At 46.7% G+C, this 20,518-nt stretch overlaps 1 protein-coding gene across 9 annotated transcripts in view; it reads left to right on the forward strand.

The window, feature by feature from the left end:
* Positions 1-8,873: 8,873 nt before the first annotated feature.
* Usp28 (ubiquitin specific peptidase 28) overlaps positions 8,874-20,518 on the forward strand; it is a 58,349-nt gene continuing 46,704 nt past the window's right edge. For all 9 annotated transcript variants that reach the window (XM_029481581.1, XM_029481583.1, XM_021172213.2 and 6 more), the window contains exon 1: positions 8,874-9,025. In XM_029481581.1, coding sequence (XP_029337441.1) covers positions 8,969-9,025 — 57 coding nt within the window. In that variant the 5' untranslated portion in view covers positions 8,874-8,968. The remainder of the gene's footprint in view (positions 9,026-20,518) is intronic.

Consider the following 20,518-nt stretch of genomic DNA (forward strand, 5'->3'; position numbering starts at 1 on the left):
ACTGAATTTAGAGGCTGTTCTATTTACTTATCGATTCCTCCTCTCACTGTGTGAGGAACTGTGCAGGTGCGGAACATCAGAGGTGGAACAATAAGAAAGCACCAGGGACCTGGGTGGAGGTTGAAGGTGAGAAACTTTCAGAACGAATGAGGTAAATAAAAAAGCCTGAAAGATGCATGGGCTCCCTGAGAAGCTGGAAGAAGATAGAAAGAAACCAGACAAGGCAGAGTAAAGTGGCCTCTGTAGCCAAACAGGGTGGCACCACCTGTAATCTTAGCCTTTGGGAGACAAATCATTGAAAGTCTGAGGCCAGCTCTATAAAGCAAGTTCAAGACCAGCCTGGGCCACACAGAGAATATAAGGCAAGACCCTATCTTGGGTGGAGCGGTGAGCAGGAGGCTCAGATATAGCTCAGTTGGTAGAGTTCATATAAGCCAAGGGTCCGCAGGGCAGTGGTGGCGCAGGCCTTTAATCCCAGCACTTGGGAGGCAGAGGAAGAAGGGTTGAGAACTGAAAGCCATGTACAGCTACATAGAGAGCTAGGGGCCAGTACCATCTATCTGAGACCTTGGGGTTTCGGTATTTATTTACTTTGTTTATTTGCTTTTTGTTTGTTTGTTTTTGCTGTTCTGTTTTGAGACGGTTCCCTTTGTTCTGAGTCCAGGTAGGACCAGGATAGCAGGGCTGTAAGATGAGAGCGTGGTGCCTTCCAAGGGTCACAAGCACATCGTAAAAAATGTGGGCTGGTAATTACAGACTCACATGAATAGATTTACAAGTTCATGACACAGAGTGCTAACAGGACTTAAAATAGGAAACCGAAATATTGTATAAGTCTGTATAAGCGCTGTGATTATAATGCTGTCTCCGAATGGCCTGGAGCAATTATTCCAAAAGGCACAACAGCTGTATTTGCCCCCACATTGCCATTGCTGAAATTGACACTGTCATTGCTTCAGGAGGAAGGCTTGGCACTAATGATAGGGGGCTGACTATGGCTGGAGTGTGACAGACCTCTAGTTAGGGCCCTTAAAGACTGAGGAAAGGAGTCAAAAAAAATAAAGCTCTCAGGAAGCCAGTCTGAGGCAATGGATGTAGTCAGAGTGACACCTAGTGGTGGCCCTTCTGCTCGCATTAGCAAATTCTGTGCAGTGACAAAACTATACTCAACCTATTCCGAATTCTTGATTTATTCTCTCTCTCTCTCTCTCTCTCTCTCTCTCTCTCTCTCTCTCTCTCTCTCTCTCTCTCTCTCTCTCTCTCTCTCTCTCTCTCTCTCTGCTTATCTTGGTTTTTTGAGGAAAAGTCTCACTGTGCATCCCTGTGTGACCTTGCACTTGGGGTGACTCTCCTGCCTCTGGCTCTTTAGATTATGCTTGCTTTGGTTTTTGTTGTCCAAGCTGGTCTGAATAATGGAGGATGACTCTGAGCTCCACACCCTCCTACGCACACCTTCTCAGACAGGGATTATGGGGAATGCCCATACCTAGCATTAAACAAGTTACTGAGTTTATTACATTTACATATTTATTTGTTGTGTATGTGTGCATGTGTTTGAGCATGTGTCATAATGTTCATGTGATGGTCAGGACAAGCTGCTGGGGCTAGCTCTGTCCCTTCACCATGTGGACTCAAGGGATCAGACCCAGGTTGTCGGGCTCCTTGGAAAGTGCCTATAGCTGATGAGGCATCTCACCGACCCTAAACTTCATTATATGCTCTGTTTTCAGACTATTTGAGCGTCATGTATTCTTCAGTTTGTGTCACTCTTACTTTGCTTCCTGGAGGGACTGGAGAGATGGCTCAGAGGTTAAGAGCACTGACTGTTCTTCCAGAGGTCCTGAGTTCAATCCCCAGCAACCACATGGTGGCTCACACCATCTGTAATGGGATCCGATGCCCTCTTCAGGTGTGTCTGAAGAGAGCAACAGTATACTCACATAAAATAAATAAATCTAAAAAAAAAAAAAAAAAAAAAAAAAAAAGCCGGGGTGTGGTGGTGCACGCCTTTAATCCAGGCACTTGGGAGGCAGAGGCAGGCGGATTTCTGAGTTCAAGGCCAGCCTGGTCTACAAAGTGAGTTCCAGGACAGCCAGGGCTACACAGAGAAACCCTGTCTCGAAAAAACCAACCAACCAACCAACCAACCAACCAACCAACCAACCAAGTATACTAGCCCAAGTTAGGATTTTGGGCTTGAGAAATGGCTCAGTGGTTAAGAGCACCAACTGCTCTTCCAGAGGTCCTGAGTTCAAATCCCAGCAACCACATGGTGACTCACAACCATCTGTAATGGGATCTGATGCCCTCTTCTGCTGTGTTTGAAGAGTGATAGTGTACTTACATTAAATAAATAAATAAATAAATAAATAAATCTTTTTTTTTTCTTTTTAAAAAAGAGAAGAATTCCTAATATTAGCAATACATAAGGCCTCAGCCCTGGAAAGTTTTTACACAGAGCTGAGCATATAAGTCTGTAATCCCATCAGCCTGGACCTGGGACAGAAGGGTTGCCAAGAATTTGAGGCCAGTATAGGCTTCACAGCAATACTCTCAAAACAAATAAAAAACAATATGATTTAAAACCATATTGAATTCTGGCATATGTTATGAGAAGTCAAATTCTATAAGGTCTTAGAAACTTCCTGCCACCAGGCCTGGCTACAAATAATTTATTTCATTCACATAATTTTAGGCTTAGATTTATTCCAAACCTACTTTAATAAAGGTTCTCAAATGCTTCAACACCCTGCTCCCCTTTTAGCCCACCATCCAAAAGTAGGGGAGAAAAGATGGTAGATAGGACAATGGGATGTGGACCTATTTAGACGTGGTTCTTTGGGGTGATTCCAATCTCCGTTTGTCAGGATACCAGCAGTCCAGTTCAGTAGTATCAGGATGCTGCAGTCCAGTTCAAAAGTGCCACCAAACACAAATCAGCAAGGATGGCAAGATGCAGCAGAAACCACTAGGCCTCTGTCAAATCAGCATGAGTCAGTGGGAGTGACCAGGGCCAACCGCAATGCCAGGGGTTCTCTGCTGTGTCTCTCTCAAAGAAGATCAGCAAAGGCTTGAGACCAATGAGGAATTGCATAGCTAGCTATGCAAGCACCCCATCACTGTACGTTGAGTCCTATTTATTCTCTCTCTAAACATCACATGTCCTCTCACAGGTCTTGCCTTAGCAAAACATCACATGAATCTACATCACATGATACAACCAGAAATTTCCACTTCATACAATAGAGATCAGGAAATGAAATGGAGGGATTTTATCCTGGGCCTACAGGGGAGTCTGACCAAGAAAGCTGCACTAGGGAGCTTGGCATGCACACGGCCACACACCCCACTGGTATAAGGGATCTGCATGGTCTAAGATCACAAAAGGAGAGGACTCCTAGAGGTTCCCCAGATTTCTCCTGGGCAAAGCTTTATTGGTCCAAAAGAAAAGTCTGGCAAAAATCTGAGCTGTAAGCCTTAGCAGTAAAAGCCGGAAGTCCAGTGGAAACATAGAAACACTACCAGGGATGGAGAAAAGATCTGCAGAGACCACAAAAGGTGCACCATTGCAGAGCACAGTGGAAACATAGAAACACTACCAGGGATGGAGAAAAGATCTGCAGAGACCACGAAAGGTGCACCATTGCAGAGCACAGTGGAAACATAGAAACACTATCAGGGATGGAGAAAAGATCTGCAGAGACCACGAAAGGTGCACCATTGCAGAGCACAGTGGAAACATAGAAACACTACCAGGGATGGAGAAAAGATCTGCAGAGACCACGAAAGGTGCACCATTGCAGAGCACAGTGGAAACATAGAAACACTACCAGGGATGGAGAAAAGATCTGCAGAGACCAAGAAAGGTGCACCATTGCAGAGCACAGCACGACACACACGGGGAGGTACAGAGTTTGAGTCTTCAAGAGACAAATACACATGTAGTGAGGATGAACTTCGTGATCCTCCTGTCTCTGCTCTGAAGGGCTGGGGTGCCTGTTTTTTTGTGATGCTGGAGGTGGAAGCTGGACTTTATGCATGCCAGGTGTCTTAGGGTTTTATTGCTGTGAAGAAACACTATGGTCCCAGCAACTCTTTTTTTTTTTTTTTTTTTTGGTTTTCGAGACAGGGTTTCTCTGTGTAGCCCTGGCTGTCCTGGCACTCACTCTGTAGACCAGGCTGGCCTCGAACTCAGAAATCCGCCTGCCCCTGCCTCCCGAGTGCTGGGATTAAAGGCGTGCGCCACCACGCCCGGCTCCCAGCAACTCTTATAAAGAAAACCTTCACTTGAGGCTGGCTTACAGCTCTGGCTGTTCTGAACTCACTCTGTAGACCAGGCTGGCCTAGAACTCAGAAATCCTCCTGCCTCTGCTTCCCAAGTGCTGGGATTAAAGGCGTGCGCCACCACTGTCCGGCTGTGCTTGCTTTTTAAATGCCAATGTGTTAAACTCTTCCCTTTAATTAGAAATTTTGATCCATTACATTTAAAGTAATTATTGACATTAATTATTTAAAGTAATTATTGACATTAACAGATTTAGATCACTCATTTTATATGCTTTCCAGATTAGTTCTTATTGGTTTTGTTTCTTCTTCCATTTTGTTTTTATTTTTTAAGATAGGAGGACATCAAACTCAATACATAGGTGCAGATGACCTTGAACCTCTGATCCTCCCCCTTCTACCGCCTCAGTGCTGGACCACAGACACAGCACCCCATCCCGGATACTTGCAGCCAACCAAGATACACTGTATCTCTGTGCTGTTTATATCATGCTAAGAATCAAGCCTAGGGCCTCCTCCCTGCTAGGCAAACCCTCTTCTAAAGGCCTAAACTCTGGCCTTTGCTTTGTTTACATTTCTATCTTCATTACCTATTAGTTTTGTGGTTATAGGCTTTACTTTTTTATTAAATAGTTGTTGGGATTCACATTCTCTCTCCCTCCCTCCCACCCTCTGTCTGTCTCCTTTTTGAAACAGGGTCTTAACTCTAGAGCCCAGGATAACTGGGTACTTACTATGTAGCCCAAGCACACTGGCTTCAAACTTTGAGTAATCTTCGTGACCTCCTTCAGGAGTGCTAGGATTCAGGGTGATGGCACCACAGCCTGCCATTCTTCTCATAGTCACTCGTGTAGGTAGGCATGTGCAGTCCCTCCCTCATTTGTGTGTGTGTGTTTTCCTTTCAAGTACAGCTTTATGGCTCCTGAAGTGCAACGAGGCCTGGATGCCTTTCTGTCAGAGCTCTGACCACTTATCCTACAGTGACTGTGGCCTGCTGTTTTGAGTAAAGCTACAAAGAGGGCACACGCCCTTTGCAGAACTTTGGTCTCTATTTTGATTTCCTTGAGTGTGGTAGATCTCTGAGCCTTTGTCAGGCTCTACGCAGGCACTTTTTTGGAGTAAACACCCATGCATCAGAGGTAGGGTCTGGGGAGGGGGAGGGAAAGCTGCTTCCCTGTAAAGGACTGATTATGGAGACTTCCAAGTTGCTCATTGTTGTTATTTCAGATAACAGCCTCCAGAGAAACAAGGAGCCAACTAAAAATAGCTGGTTCACTTGGATCTACTCTTTTCATGAGACCGAGAATAAACCTGGCACATTAAAATACTAATTCTCCACTGAGGCTTTCCTGTCTGTCCCTGGGGTGTGGCTGTGTGTGTGTGTGACAGAGAATCAGAGATATAATTTTTATCATTACACTTGCTCATTTATGTAGATGTGCGTGGGAGGGGATGCCACAGCACAGGGGTTGGGACTTCTCCTTCCATGATGAGGGTTGTGGGAATCTAACTTATGACTTCAGGTTGGCTTCTACCCAACTGAGCCATCTCCCCTAGACCTCTGCCATTGTTTGGAACACATTTTATGAGCTCAGGAACATGCTCAATTCTAAATGTGATGACTTTTCCCAATCAGAGTATGTATACTTTCCCCCTGAGAAAAACTTGATTCCAGCAGGCCTGGCATAGGGCTGAAGTCTCAGCCCCAGGAGGCTGGAGCAGTAGAATCCAGAGTTGAAGGCCAGCCAAGGAGACACAATGACACAGTCTAAATGAAAACAAACAAACAAACAAACAAAAACACCGGGTGATGGTGGCGCATGCCTTTAATCCCAGCACTTGGGAGGCAGAGGCAGGTGGATTTCTAAGTTTGAGGCCAGCCTGGTCTACAAAGTGAGTTTCAGGACAGCCAGGGCTACACAGAAACCCTGTCTCAGAAAAAAAAAAAAAATGAAAAAGAAAGAAAACTCCTTCCTAGAGGTCTTACTTAGAGAAGTGTCACCAGGGGTGCCCTATGTTCTTTGTTTTGCTGAGATAGGCTTTTGTTTTTGTGCTCTAGGCTAGCCTTGGACTCAATACAGTTAGTTCCAGTTTAGTCTCAAACTCACAGCCGTTCTCCTGCCTCAGTGCTAAGATTATAGGCATGCACAGCCACATCTGGCCCTCCCTTCATATTCTCATCCTCCTCCTCTCTTCCCTGTTTTGTTTTGAGACAGGGTTTCTCTGTGTAGCTCTTGCTGTCCTGGAACTTGAACTGTAGACCAGGCTAGTCTCGAACTCATAGAGATCCACCCACCTCTGCTTCCTGAGTGCTGGGACTGAAGGTATGGGCCACTCTGTCTAGCTTCCTCCAGCTCTCTGGGACTGTCATACATGTGTATTGTGTATTTTGATTAAAGTAAGAATTCCAAAGTCCAACTTGGCAAACAAATGAGTTTTAATGGGGTTACTTATATATAGGAGCAGGAATGACTCAGAGAGAGTTGTTATCACCAAAGTCCATCCCAGCATGAGTGAGAGTCCAGTAAAGCTCGAAACTTGAAGTACATTGCATAACTTGCAGGCTTCTTGGCAGGCAGCTTGGCTGGTCTGAGCCTCTTTTTTTTTTTTTTTTTTTTTTTTGGTGGTGGTGGGGTTCGAGACAGGGTTTCTCTGTATAGCCCTGGCTGTCCTGGAACTCACTTTGTAGACCAGGCTGGCCTCGAACTCAGAAATCCACCTGCCTCTGCTTCCCAAGTGCCTGAGCCTCTTTCCAGGCAGCTCAGTTAATCTCAGCAGTCCTGTTTATATGTTTGGGGAGGGTGGGTCCTAGTGACTCTGGTCAGTTTCCAGGACTACCAGAAGCCTTTGAGTTGTTTACTTCCTTAGCACAAGGTGCTACCTTCCAAAGTGGGTTTAATTTGGAGGAAATTGCTGCAGGACAGTGACCTACTGAGATTCAACCAGGCTGCTTACACAAGCCTACGGATTACTTAGTGGTGCACGAACAACTTAAACTGTGGCTATACCACTTAAGAAAATGGGGCTAGAGAGACCGCTCAGTGGTTAAAGGCATATACTGCCCTTGTAGAGGCCCCGAGTTTGAGTCTCAGCACCCACATAAATGGTTTACTACTGGCAAGGCTTAGGAATTCTAGTTTCTTGTACTGACTCCTTCTGTTCTGTGATTTGGCTCTCCTGTGTGTACAGACACTGGACACACCTGCCTTTGATTGTATAATCAGTAATAACTTAATCAGTCTCTCTATAATTTTCTATTACTTTCTAAAACTTTATGTATAGGAGTGCTCTATCTGCATGTACAACTGAATACCAGAAGAGGGTATTAGATGGTAGATGGTTGTGAACCACCATGTGGTTGCTGGGAATTCAACTCAGGACCTCTGGAAGAGCAGCCAGTGCTTTTTAATGCTCTTAACCACTGAGGCATCTCTCCAGGGCCCTCCCATTCTAATTTTATCAAGTCTAATGGTTCTGTCCTCAGAGAATCCTGACAAAGATGGACCTGATAGACACAGGTCCCAAGTTTCAGCCACATAAGGCAGAAGTATAGAAAGTTCAAAGCCAGCCTGGGCAACTTAATGAGATCATCTCAAAGTGTTAAGTTGAACATAGCAGTAAAGACTTACCATCATTTGACCATGTGGAGGCAGAGGACCAAGAATTCAAGGCCAACCTCGGCTACACAGTCTGAGGCAAGTCCAATCCATGTGACATCCTGTCTCAAAAAAACCCAAACCAATATCACCAACAATAAGAACCCTCTTCCCAAACATTAAAAGGGGTGGTATGTGGCTTAGTGCATGAGCTAGACTCAATACAGCTTATTACACACATGGCCTGAAAACGGAAATTTGGAACCTGTGGTAACTGTTCAGGATTAAGACACGATGCTGAGCTCTGTGAAGGTCCTGGCCGTTCAGCTGTCTTTATACAAACCACTCGAGTCAGTCTACGTTTCTCTTCGCGTCCCCAGATTAGGAAATGGCTAAGAGGTCTGGTGTCAGCAGAAGGAACCCAGCAGCCTTACCAAGCTTATGGGGAGCTGGGGGCAGGCTGGACGCAGATGCAAGGCTCAGCAAGCGCAGGATGGAGAGAAAAAGGAGTCTTGGAAACCCAGAGGCCTCACCGCCCACTTCCTGGGCACCTAAGGCGGAAATAGCAACAGCTGGCAAGGCGACGCTGACCCCTTAGTCTGTGCCCGGCTGCGGTCACGTGGGCCGGAGCACGCGAAGACGCCCCGCCTCCGGCTCACGCAAACCAGGGGCGGGCGCGTGGGTGACGCCTCTGGCGCACGCTGCGGGCGTGAGCACAGTGTATGGGCGGGGCCACCGGGGCTCTAAGTTGGCGTGGGCGGAGCCTTGGGAGGGGGGTACCTCGGTTGTGTGGGTGGGGCATGTAGGCGGGGTCTCCGGCGCAAGCCGCAAGATGGGTGGGAGTCGGCTGGCGGGGGTGGGGCATTCAGCGAACGCCGTGGGAGGAGCCTCTGCCGCGTGCTGTGGGTGGGGAGTGTTGGGAGCGGGCTGGCGTGGGCGGGGCTTCCATCGCGCGCCGCGGGCGGGGGCGGGAGGTGTGGGCGGTGCCTCCCGGTGCTCCCGGGCTTCGGGGGCGGTGGTAGTGGCGTTGGCGACCGCGGCGAAGGCGACAACGAGAGTGGGGCTACACGCGGAGGGACACCACGGCCATGACTGCGGAGCTGCAGCAGGACGACTCGGCGGGGGCGGCGGACGGCCATGGCTCGGTGAGCGGCGGGTGAGGGTAGCGGGGCCCGGGTTCCGGCCGAGAGGGGCGCGGCGGGCCAAGCGGGCGAGGGCCGACAGAGGCCGGGGCCTGCGGGCTAGGGAGAGAGCAACCCGGTCTTCCCGGGACTTGGCGAGGCTGGGGCCGCCAGCCTGTGTGGGGTTGCCTGGGTGTATGCGCCAGCTCAGGTTCCGAGCGGGATTGAGTGTGGGACCCGGTGCTAGGGACCCTAACGGGAGGGGTTGCACGTGAGAATAGGCAGCGGGGTCACCCCGAAGTGTGCACCGGGCCTGAACCAGCAGCTAAAAACTTCCCAAAAGCACGGCCACGGTGCCTTGTTCTGACTCTCAAATCAGTTTTATGGCAGTGGCTTCTCTCCGAGGCTTAAGCAGACTTAAGTTATCTCACTTAAAGCCGGCGTTTATCAACAAAGTGCAAAAAAGACCCGGAGCCCCACTCCTCCCTTTTCCCGCCCCGCTTTTCATTCAGTTCTATCTTTTTTCCCTCGGAAACAAATCAGCTTCCCGAATTATCTCATTGATCACTGTAGGTTTTGAAGGAGGGGAGAGAAAAGCACAATGAATAGAAGGCACTTTACTATGTTCCTAGTAATATAAAAAGGTTGAAAAATATTACAAGTCTCTTAGGGCTTAGATGGTGGGCCTTTAGTAACACTGATTTGGAAAAAAAATCAAAAGGCTTATAATGTCTTTTAAAGAAACTTGGGAAGTGGGCAATTTGAGACTGTCATCCAGTTTTACTTTGGAATGTTATAACGTAACACAACATCCTCGTCCCTCAAGAACTGCACTTTTAAAATGACAAAATGGAAAACCTATACCAAGGATTCAAATACCGAGTTTGCAGTCGAGAAAATTTATAAAATATTTAGAATAAAAATTTGAGATACTGCTAAGAAAAACTCTATAATTAAATTCTATAATTAATGTCTTCTGTAGTTAAATTTTAATAATTTGAGGTGCTGAGGATCAAGCCTAGGGCCTATCACATGAGATAATCAAGTACTACACCCCCAGACTACAAGTTTAAAACATAGCAGGCTCTTTAAAATTCATGTAGAAAAAGAGTCTTGGGCTGCAAAATGAAAATAGGTGGATTTTTTTTTTTGGAGATCAGATAAAAATTGTTTATTACTCAACAGTGTCTTTTGGACATTGGGTCTGTATTTTTCTGTGTTTTCCTCCCCACAAGTCTACTTGTGTTGGGGACAGTGACTTATAAACAGGTGGTGAGATTTGGTTTTGAGACAGTCATATTGATACTATTTTGAGGGAGAGCAAGTCATATTTAAATTTGTTCTGGGCCCGTCATTTAAGACCACATGCCTTTCGATCAGTGGTATTTTCATTTACCTCTGTCACAGGCTGCTGAGTAGTGACCGGTAGTTGAGCACTCTCTATTTGAGGGTTTGTATGTAAGGTGTTTGAGCATTGTGTATAAAGTCAGAGCTATTTTGGGAAGGTTTGGCACTCCCAGGCTGTGGCTAGCTGCAGTAGCCTGATTCCGGGCGGGCGACCTGCAGAGTGATGACATTTACTAGTTAGTATTCCCAGAGATTTTGCCCCAGGCTGACAGATGATAAGCTTTGAAGGCTTGATAGCCGGTTGCCCTTTTTTCTCAGGTCAGGATAAAATGCTTGAGGCATGGGTTACCTTGAAGGTGTGGGTGCTGCATAACTTTGACATTTCATGAGAGTATTAATAACTTCTTCCTCTTGATAAGCTCCGTGTAGGACGGATTCTTTCTTTTGACTTCACAAGGCATTCTCCCTTCCCTTAAAAGATGTCTAATATAGTTGAGAGGAGCTATCCTCCCCCGACACTCAGGAGCTATTTAAAACTTGCCACGTTTTCCCTTCCCCAGTTGGTCATTTGTACAAAGGACAGACAAAACTATGTATAGGCTCTCCAGGATTTCAGTGAGGGCTCTGGAACCCAAGCCGACACTTGGTTATCTTTGAATCCCCCAGACTGGTGAGTTAAGGACACTTTCCTGTGTTTTAATCAGTTCTCACCTTAGGTAAAAACCGGCTGGGAAGTTTTCTGTTGGAGTAGGAGAAACAGCTTGAAGTCAGTTTGCTTCTTTGGAACCCGATGCCCTTGACTCGGTTGGGGAGGATTCAGGACACACCACCCCCTCCCCCGCTCTCCCACTTGGAACCCAGGGCAAGTGCTTCTAGGCAAGTGCTGCTTCCTCTGAGCTTTGTTGTGCTGGCTGTTTCGCTTGGTTCTGATTTTCCTTCGAGGTATCTTTGTGGTTTTTGGTTTGGTTTGGGCCTGGAACTTGGGAATTAATCATCCTACCTTAGTCTCCCAGGTGTACTCAACTCCTGTCAGGTTGTGAATTTTTTTTTTTTTTTTTTTTTTTGGAGTGTTAGAAAGTTGTAATCAGGCTTCCCAACTCTCCTGCTCTTTGAGCCACAGTTACTGTGCACACGTGCTGTATTTTGAGCGCGTTAACAGATAATTTCTTTTTTTTTTTTTTTTTTTTTTTTTTGGTTTTTCGAGACAGGGTTTCTCTGTGTAGCCCTGGCTGTCCTGGCACTCACTTTGTAGACCAGGCTGGCCTTGAACTCAGAAATCCGCCTGCCTCTGCCTCCCGAGTGCTGGGACTAAAGGCGTGCGCCACCACGCCCGGCAACAGATAATTTCTTATCAGGTGGCCCGGTGCATTCTGTTTCATCAAAATGACTTTTTGTGTGTGTTTTTGAGACAGGTTTTCTTGTAGCCCAGACTGACCTTCAGCTTTGTAGGGGAGGATGACCTTGACCCTTGAGGCTCCTGTGTCTGTTTTCTAACTGCTGTATATAGGCTTGGGCTACAGTATCTTATTATAATCAAAGATAATTAAATAATGCCAACACTAGAAGTAATAACTAACAGACACATGGTCTCCCTGTAACCCAGGCTGTGCTCCTGAGTGCTGGGATTACAAACTTGGTCGTCTTACCCAGGTTCCTCCTCCCAAGGCTGTTAGGCACAGCCTTGGCTTGTTAGACATCACTTTCCACCTTGTTAGAGACAGCGTCCCCTGCATGTGGCAGGCTAGCTGGCCCTGGCACTTCTAGGGATTCTCTGCCTCCCACTCCTCTGTAGCAGGAGTGCTTGGATGACATTGCTGTTGTGTGTCTAGCTTTTATGTGGGTTCTTGGGAATCAAACTCAGGTCCTTATGCTTGTGGGGCAAGTGCTTTTATAGTGATAAGCCATCTCACACTCCCCTTTAAATTTGTTTACTTTTATTTGTGTGTGTGCCTTCGTGTGTTTATGTGCACAGTGCCTGTGTGTGCGCGCGCGCTGTGCCTGGAGAGGTCATTAGATCTAGAACCTGGGTATAGCTCACCTACACCTGTGAGCTCTTGGTGTTGTAGGTGTTAAGATCTGAACCCAGTTCCTCATCTGCAAGTGCTCTTAACTGCCAAGCCAGCTCTCTCTGGCCCTCACTTCCATTTTGTGGAGATGGCCGGTTTTTATGTAGCTCAGGCTATGTGAACTTGTCGGGTGCTCAGACTCTGCAGCGGACTCTGATCTTCTGTCTCCTCTTCTGAATTACTGCTTTCTTAACTGTGCCACCATGCCTGTCCTCCCAGCCCTTTTCTTTTTTGAGAGAGGCCTGGGGTCTCACTGTATACCTCTTGCTGGCCTTGAACCTTGTAATAGACTAGGCTGGCATCATATTCTCTGAGATCCCTGTCTTCTCCCACTGGGTTTAAAGGTTATGTGCCACCATACCCAGCCTTTTGTTTTGTTTGCTTCTCTTTTTGAGGCAGGGTTTTTGTGTGTAGCCTTGAGCTTCCTAGAACTAGCTCTGTAGAACAGAGGTGCATCCGCCTCTGCTTCCCAAGTGCTGGCACTCAAGATGAGCGAGCACCACTGATGCCCAGCTCTCAAGTTCTTAGACTTGATGGCTTCCAGAGTTAGGTCTTTCTCAGATAGGGTCTTTCTGTACAGACCAGGCCAGCCTTGAGCTTGGAACAGTTCTCCTGCCTCACTCAGTTTCTTGAGTGCTGGGATTTTCTTGTGTGTCTTTACTTTCCAGCAACAGGATGTTTTCTGTCAGGGCAGATTTACTTCAAACTGAGGCTTTTGTTTGAGGTATTCTCATAAAGTAGCCCTGACTGGCCTGGAACTTACTATGTAAGCCAGAAAGGCCTTGAACTCACAGAGATCTGCTTGTACCTGCCTCCCAAGTGCTGCACAGGAGTGTGCCCCCATGCTTGAGTCAAAGTGAGTATGTTTATTTTGTGTATTTGTGTCGTGCTGGGACCAAACCCCCGGGCTTCCAGCTGGCTAGGGAAGCCCCTCACCTCTGAGCTCTGTCCCCTCCTGTGGCTGTTATGTGGGGTTTGGTTTGTTCGTTCATTTGTTTGTTTTGAAACAGGGTCTTACTACAGTTTTTGAACCTTCCTACCTCTACCTCCCAGAGGTATTATTACAGGTGTGCCCCAGCACAGAGCCCTACTTGGCTTCCTTCCTCCTCTCCTCCCCCTCTCTCTTACTCTTTCATTTTTTGTTCTTGTTTTGTTTGTTTAAGATGAGCTCTCAGATAGCTCAGGCTGGCCTTGAACCCTGTGGTTGAGGATGCTGAAGGTGACATGGGACTGATCTTCTTGCCTCTGCCTCCCAAGCACTTGGATTGCAGGTGTGCACCACCACACTTGGGTCCCATTCGCTTAAAGTCTTTTCTAGAACTCTTCTAGTGGTTTAAACTTTGAAAAGATTAATATAGTTTTTTACATTAGTTTTGTGAGGGGAGGGCAGGGAGGAACATGGGCACCCACGTGGAAGTCAGAAGACATCTTGTCGGAGTTGGTTCTCTCCACAGTGTGAGTTCTTGCGGTGCTCAGGCTCTGCAGCAGGTGACTGCTTGGTCTCAGTGTTTACAGTCTTCCCTAATTGTCAGAGCTTGCCCTTGTTCAAGAGCTATTTGAGGTTTTGTCCACCTGGTTCTCTAGCATCTCATCTTATTTCCATGGAAAAATTATGCCTTGTTTAATCCTGCTTGTTTCTGAGAGGCCAACCTCTCTCAGCAGGGAGAATTTGCACTCCAGAAGACATTATACAATGTCCTGGGACTCTTCTTTTTAATTAGTTTATTTTGACCTTATGTATGGGGGTTTGCTTGTATGGATATCTGTGTTCCTTGTGCACGGAATGCCCACAGAAGCTGGGAAAGGGCATTACATCCTCTGGCATTGGAGTTGTAGATAGTTTTTAGCTGCCTTGTGGGTGTTCTGCAAGAGTAGCAAGTCCCCTGACCCACTGAGCCATCTCTGCGGCCCCTGGGGAGGTTTTCCATTGTGACTGTGGGGAAGAGTGCTGCTGGCATGTAGAGGATTCAGCATCTCACCTGGTAGAGTTTAACCTCCCAAGAGTAGTAATATCTGGTCTGTTATGTGCACAGTGTGGGTACAAGTAAAGAAGCCCTCATCGAAGCCATTTGCGCTCCTTTAGCCTAACCCCACACAGTTTCTGTCTTCCCGATGCCAAGGGTGATCAGCCACTTCTGCTCACCAGGAATTTAGACATAGGAAGTTGGTGTGTGAGCTGGCTATGGCCAGTCCTGGTGCCCAGCCCCTGCTCAGTGGTCTCTGTTGAACACTAGGATGGAGTGCTGATAACGCGGGATCAAGTGTGTTTCAAGGGAAGGGGCACTTGGGCCCCCACCTTAGACCTACTAAATCAAAGTCTGCTTGGGGGCTGGAGAGAAGGTTCAAAGACTTAAGAGCACTGGTTGCTCTTCCAGAGGACCCAGGTTCAATTCTCAGCACCCACATGGCAGCTCACACCTGCCTAACTGCAGTTCAAGGTGATCCAATACCCTCACACAGACATACACTCAGGCAAAACACCAGTGTACATAAATACAAATAAGTACATTTTTTTAAAAAGGGCTTCAGTTCACTCTTAGCTCAGGTCTGCCTGGAACATATTATATAGGTCAGGTGACCTTCAAGCTCACAGCAAACCTCCTGTCTCCTCCAGAATGCTTGGATTGCAGGTAGAGATTAAACCCAAGGCTTCAAGCCAGGCCACCAGTCTACCTACTGAGCCACATCCTCAGCCCCAATTCTGCCTTTTGCTTCCATCCCTGGGGGACTCATTTGCATATTAGCCTTTTAGAAGCTTAAGGATAGAATTCCCTTTCTGCTGTGAATAGGAGCCCTTAATCCCGAGAACAACAAACCCTCCAAAACTTTTGTCAACAGCATTTTCTGCTGTCCCCGCCCCAGATGTGGTTCTCTTGGTTTCCAGATCCACCTATTTTCTTCCTTTTCTAAGTGAATAGAACCTCCGGATTTTATTGTCTTCTATCATCTTCATAACAAAACCAGCTGGGTTCGAACTAGAAGACCTGGCCTCCCCTCCTCTCTTAGCTCAAGGCTTGCAGCTCTTAAAAGAGCTTTTAGCTCAACAGATAGGCTCAGCTTCCAAGCCACACCATGCATCTTACACCTTTGTCCTTTTCTAGAAAATAGGCTCAGTCTGCTCACTTCCTGTCATCAGGCCACTTCCCCAGGTCACACTGAGAAAATACTGTGCCACCATGGTGCTTGCCACATTCCTTAAGGGAAAGTCTCAGAGTTTTAAACCTGTTGACTATTTTTGCCAGAGTGCCTTTGACCTTTTCTTTTTTTTTTTTTTTTTTTAAGATTTATTTATTATATGTAAGTACACTGTAGCTGTTAACACTCCAGAAGAGGGCGCCAGATCTCGTTGCGGATGGTTGTGAGCCACCATGTGGTTGCTGGGATTTGAACTCTGGACCTTCGGAAGAGCAGTCGGGTGCTCTTACCCACTGAGCCATCTCACCAGCCCCCTTTGACCTTTTCTAAAACAGCTTTGTGGAGGCATGAGAATTGCTATAAGTTTGGTATTGGTGACAAAGTGAGGCCCTGTTTCAAAAAAGCAAGAGTCCCCCGCCCCCCTCATGACTGTGTGTTTAAGAGTTGGAAAAAGCCGGGCGCACGCCTTTAATCCCAGGCAGAGGCAGGCGGATTTCTGAATTCCAGGTCAGCCTGGACTACAAAGTGAGTTCCAGGACAGCCAGGGCTACAGAGAAACCCTGTCTTGGACCCCCCCCCCCCAAAAAAAAAAAAAAAGAGTTGGGAAAAAAGAAGAGCTGGGTGTTGATGGTGCATGACCACAATCCAAGTACTCGGGAGGCGGAGGTAGGTGGAGCTCCAAAAGTTCCAGGATAGCCAGGACTTTACAGTGAGACCTTGTCTTAAAAACAAAAAGAAGAGAAGAGAAAAGAAAAAGCTAATATAGAGACCTTGAAACCACAGCCCTGACCAGGATCACCTCAGCTGAGGGAATGAGGCAGGTGGGTTTCTAGATCTCAGGGATGCAGGTGTTAAGTGCAGTTTCTGCAAAGCTCTCACCTTAAGGTGGCCATGGCCATGTGGTCTGGGCTCCAGCAAGTCCTGAGCTGATTGGCCAGTGGCTTACAGAGAGCCTGACCAGCCAGCTCTGGCTGACATGGTTTTACCGAGTCAGCATCTGCTGGTGCCTGGTGTTGAGGCTTGCCAAAAAGACTTATCTTACACACACAATTTAGTAGAGAGTCAGAGGGCACATGTGCTGGGGGGGGGGGGGGGGTTGTCAGAGGACAACTTGCAAGGAGTTGTGTTTCTTCTGCCATATGCATTCTAAGGGTGGAACTTAGGTCATCCGGCTTGGCAGCAAGCTCTTTTTTACCTGGGGAGCCATCTCAGCAGCCTATGGAAAAACATTTAAAATGTTTTAAAATAATTTTTTAATTTTTTTATTATTTATATGTATGTATGTATGTATGTATGTATGTATGTATGTATATGTGCCCAAAGAGGTGAGAGAGGTTGGCTCCCTGAAGCTGGAGTCCCAGGCAGTTGTGACCTATCTGATGCGGGTGCTGGGAATGGAATGTGGGTCCTCTGCAGGAGCAACATATGCTCCCCACCCTTAAGCCATTTCTCCAGCCTGAACCTGTGAAATCTTAAGCAGATTCCTTTACATACACACTGCAGTGGACTGATACAGTCTGGCTTGAGTTCTGAGTTACCTAGCTCTGATGTCAAAGCACTTCTACCATTGTATCATGAGCCTTCCTAAACCCAAACTTCCTGATGCCCACTTGACTGGAAGGCACCTGAACCTGCTTCACACCTCTCAAGTCAGATTTCGTAAATCTGGAATGTAGGGTCTTCAGAGTGGCACAACTAGGAAATGGTCGTGCTGAGACTGGACGGTCTTTTCTCTAGGGTGGCAGTGGTTTTCTACAAACAGGAACAGACTTTACTTGGACACTGAGATGGTTCTTTATTGACATCCTGTGGATGCTATGAATCTCATTTTCCAGGCACAAAAACGTGATGCTTGGGAAGGTTGTGATAGGTGAGATGTGAGTCTGCCTCGGTGTGAACTGACTTTTTCTAGTCAAGCCAGCCTAAAGGTCTTCAGGAGTGGTTCCAGCAGCATGCTGCTTGACTTTCAGATGTGATGTAAATTTGAGTCTCCTGGGCAATGGTGGTGTGCACCCATCATCCCAGCATTCTGGCAGGAGCGCCAGCCACCCTGTGCCCCAGAGCAGGACTGTCTTTGCTGTTTGTTTTTTTAGGTCTCCAAGTTTTGATCACCCTAAAAGAAAATTTCATATCCATTATGATGTCATTCCCTGTCTCTGGCAGCTCCTTTCTGTCTCTAGATTTATCTAGTTTGAGTATTTCGTGTCCATGGATTGTACAGGATTTAGCATTTTGTGACTGTTCATAGTGGGCAGTGGTGTCTGGTACGTGGGCAGGTATTTGTGCGTCTGCACATGGAAGCCCAAGGTGGACATGTTGATGTCTTTCCTTGGTCATGCTCTCCCTTTAGTTTTTCCTGTTACTGTTGGTGTGTGTGTGTGTGTGTGTGCAGTGTGCACGTACAGGGTGTGTGTGTGTGTGTGTGTGTAGCGGAGGACTTGCGTGCCACCGTGCATATGGGAAGGTCAGAGGACAGCTTAGTGGAGTCAGTTGCACACACTTCCACATCCCTCTGAGAATACCTGACTGAAGCTTTATTCCTGTTGTCTGAGGTGCCAAGGTGTGCTCTACCTCCCTGCTTCCTGCCAGCACCCTGCCCCCTCCTCTCCTCACCACTGCTTTGCCCAAAAGCCCTGTCACTCAGCTGAAATGCTTTCCCTCACCCCATTTTGAAATAATTGTTAACATGTGCTAAAAACAAATAAATAGATAACCTTTCCCAAGGGCTGGAGAGATGCTTTGGTTAACAGCATTCACTGCTCAATTCCCAGCACTCACAAGACAGTTTACAACTCCGGTTCTCCCAGATCTTATGCCTTCTTCTGCCCTCTGTGGGTACTGCATGCATATGGTGCATAGACATACGTGCAGCCAACACACGTAAAAATAGGAAATAATCAAAATATTAAAAATTGTAAATACGTTTTCTGAGCCAGTAGGATGGCATAGCAGATGCCAGGTGCTTGCTGCCATACCTAACAACCTGACCTGAGTGTTATCCCTGGGACCCACACAGAGGAGGAAGAGAACCAGCTTGCACAGCTTGTCCTACCTCCACAAATAAAGACACTTCTGTACACACAGTGCCCCCATTTGCGGCAGAGCCGCTGGCCTTCTCACATTCTATCTGAATTCATCCTGACCTCAGTAACCGGGTGCCCGAGCAAGACACGCTTGACAATGACTTTTTACTGTGCCTGAATTTTTTTTTTAAGATTTATTTATTTATTTATTATATGTAAGTATACTGCAGCTGTCTTCAAACATACCAGAAGAGGGAGTCAGATCTCAATATGGATGGTTGTGAGCCACCATGTGGTTGCTGGGACTTGAACTCAGGACCTTCAGAAGAACAGTCGGGTGCTCTTACCAGCTGAGCCATCTCACCAGCCCTGTGCCTGAATTTCTAAAACTGGGCACATGAACCTGATGGCCCAGCTTCCTGTTATCTTGCCCACATACTACACTGTTGGGTACTGTTTTTCTTAGGTTTTGTAGGCGTGTTCCACATGGCTGCTGGCTTTGTGGTCTCTTTTCTTATATTTTAGTTGGGTGTGTACTGAAAGAAGAAGCATTCTCTTAGGTCTTCTAAAGCAATGCATAGGAAGGAAATCATATGTAGTCTGAGAAATACTCCTGGTAACCTGTTCTGGTGAGATGAACAGAGGTAGCCTCTAGGTGTGGCGATGGGGTAAAGGAGCAGTTCCTTTTTGTGTGTGATCTAATACTTTTGGGACTCCTTTCTTCTGGGTTGTAGGGGCGGGGGGAGGAAAGTGAGCCATATATATATATTTTTAAAGATTTATTTATTTATTATATCTAAGTACACTATAGCTGTCTTCAGACACACCAGAAGAGGGTGTCTGTCAGATATCATTACAGATGGTCTGTGAGCCACCGTGTAGTTGCTGGGAATTGAACTCAGGATCTTCAGAAGAGCAGTCAGTGCTCTTAACCTCTGAACCATCTCTCCAGCCCCTATGTTTATTAAGTAATAAATTCTTTTTGTTTGGGGCTGTAAGCTAAATTATTATTAACTCCCTAATTATAAATGCTTTAAATTTTAACTTATTGGGGGTGGGTGATACAAGTGTGATGGTATGTGTCCCCATCTGTGTGGAGATGAGAGGACAGCTTTGTGGAGGAAGTTCTTTCCAGCTGTTAAGGTCTTGGACCAAATTCAGGTCACCAGACTTGGAATGCAGATGCTTTGACCAGTTGACATTTTTGGCTCCTTTCCTTTCCTTTCCTTTCCTTTCCTTTCCTTTCCTTTCCTTTCCTTTCCTTTCCTTTCCTTTCCTTTCCTTTCCTTTCCTTTCCTAAATTACATATGTATGTATGTATGCATGCATGCAGTGCTCTGTCTTCATGTATTCCTGCAGGCCAGAAGAGGGCACCAGATTTCATTATAGGTGGCTGTGAGCCACCATGTGGTTGCTGGCAGTTGAACTCAGGACCTCTGGAAGAGCAAGCTTTTAACCACTGAGTCATCGCTCCAGCCCCTCCCTCCTACCCTCCTTTTCTTCTTTTCTTTATACAAGCTAGATAATTACCCCAATGGGTATTTTCATTCCATTTTGATTTTATTATCTCTGTGTGACCTAGCTGAAATATTCGTTCTCTCTTTTTCCCATCTGTCTCCCCCCTCCCTCCCTCATTTTTTGCCCCCAAGACAGGGTCTTGTCACTATGTCAGTGTGTCACTGCCCTGGAACTCACTGGGTAGACTAGGCTGTCCTCAAACTCAGAGATCCACCTGTCACTGCCTGAGTTCTGGGTTTAAAGGCATGTATGACCACTGCCCAGCCGAAATTTTCATATCGTTTTTTAAAGACAGTTTCTTAAGCCCAGGTTGGCTTTGAATGTAGCCTGGCTGGTCTTGAGTGCCTGACCCTCTTGCCTCAGCCTCAAGTAGTATTTACACATATGTATACCTACGCACCATTTTAAAATTTTATGTGAGTAGCTCT

Source organism: Mus caroli, unplaced genomic scaffold, assembly GCF_978045245.1.
Source record: "Mus caroli unplaced genomic scaffold, Mus_caroli_1 scaffold_11, whole genome shotgun sequence".
Taxonomy (NCBI): Eukaryota; Metazoa; Chordata; class Mammalia; order Rodentia; family Muridae; genus Mus; species Mus caroli.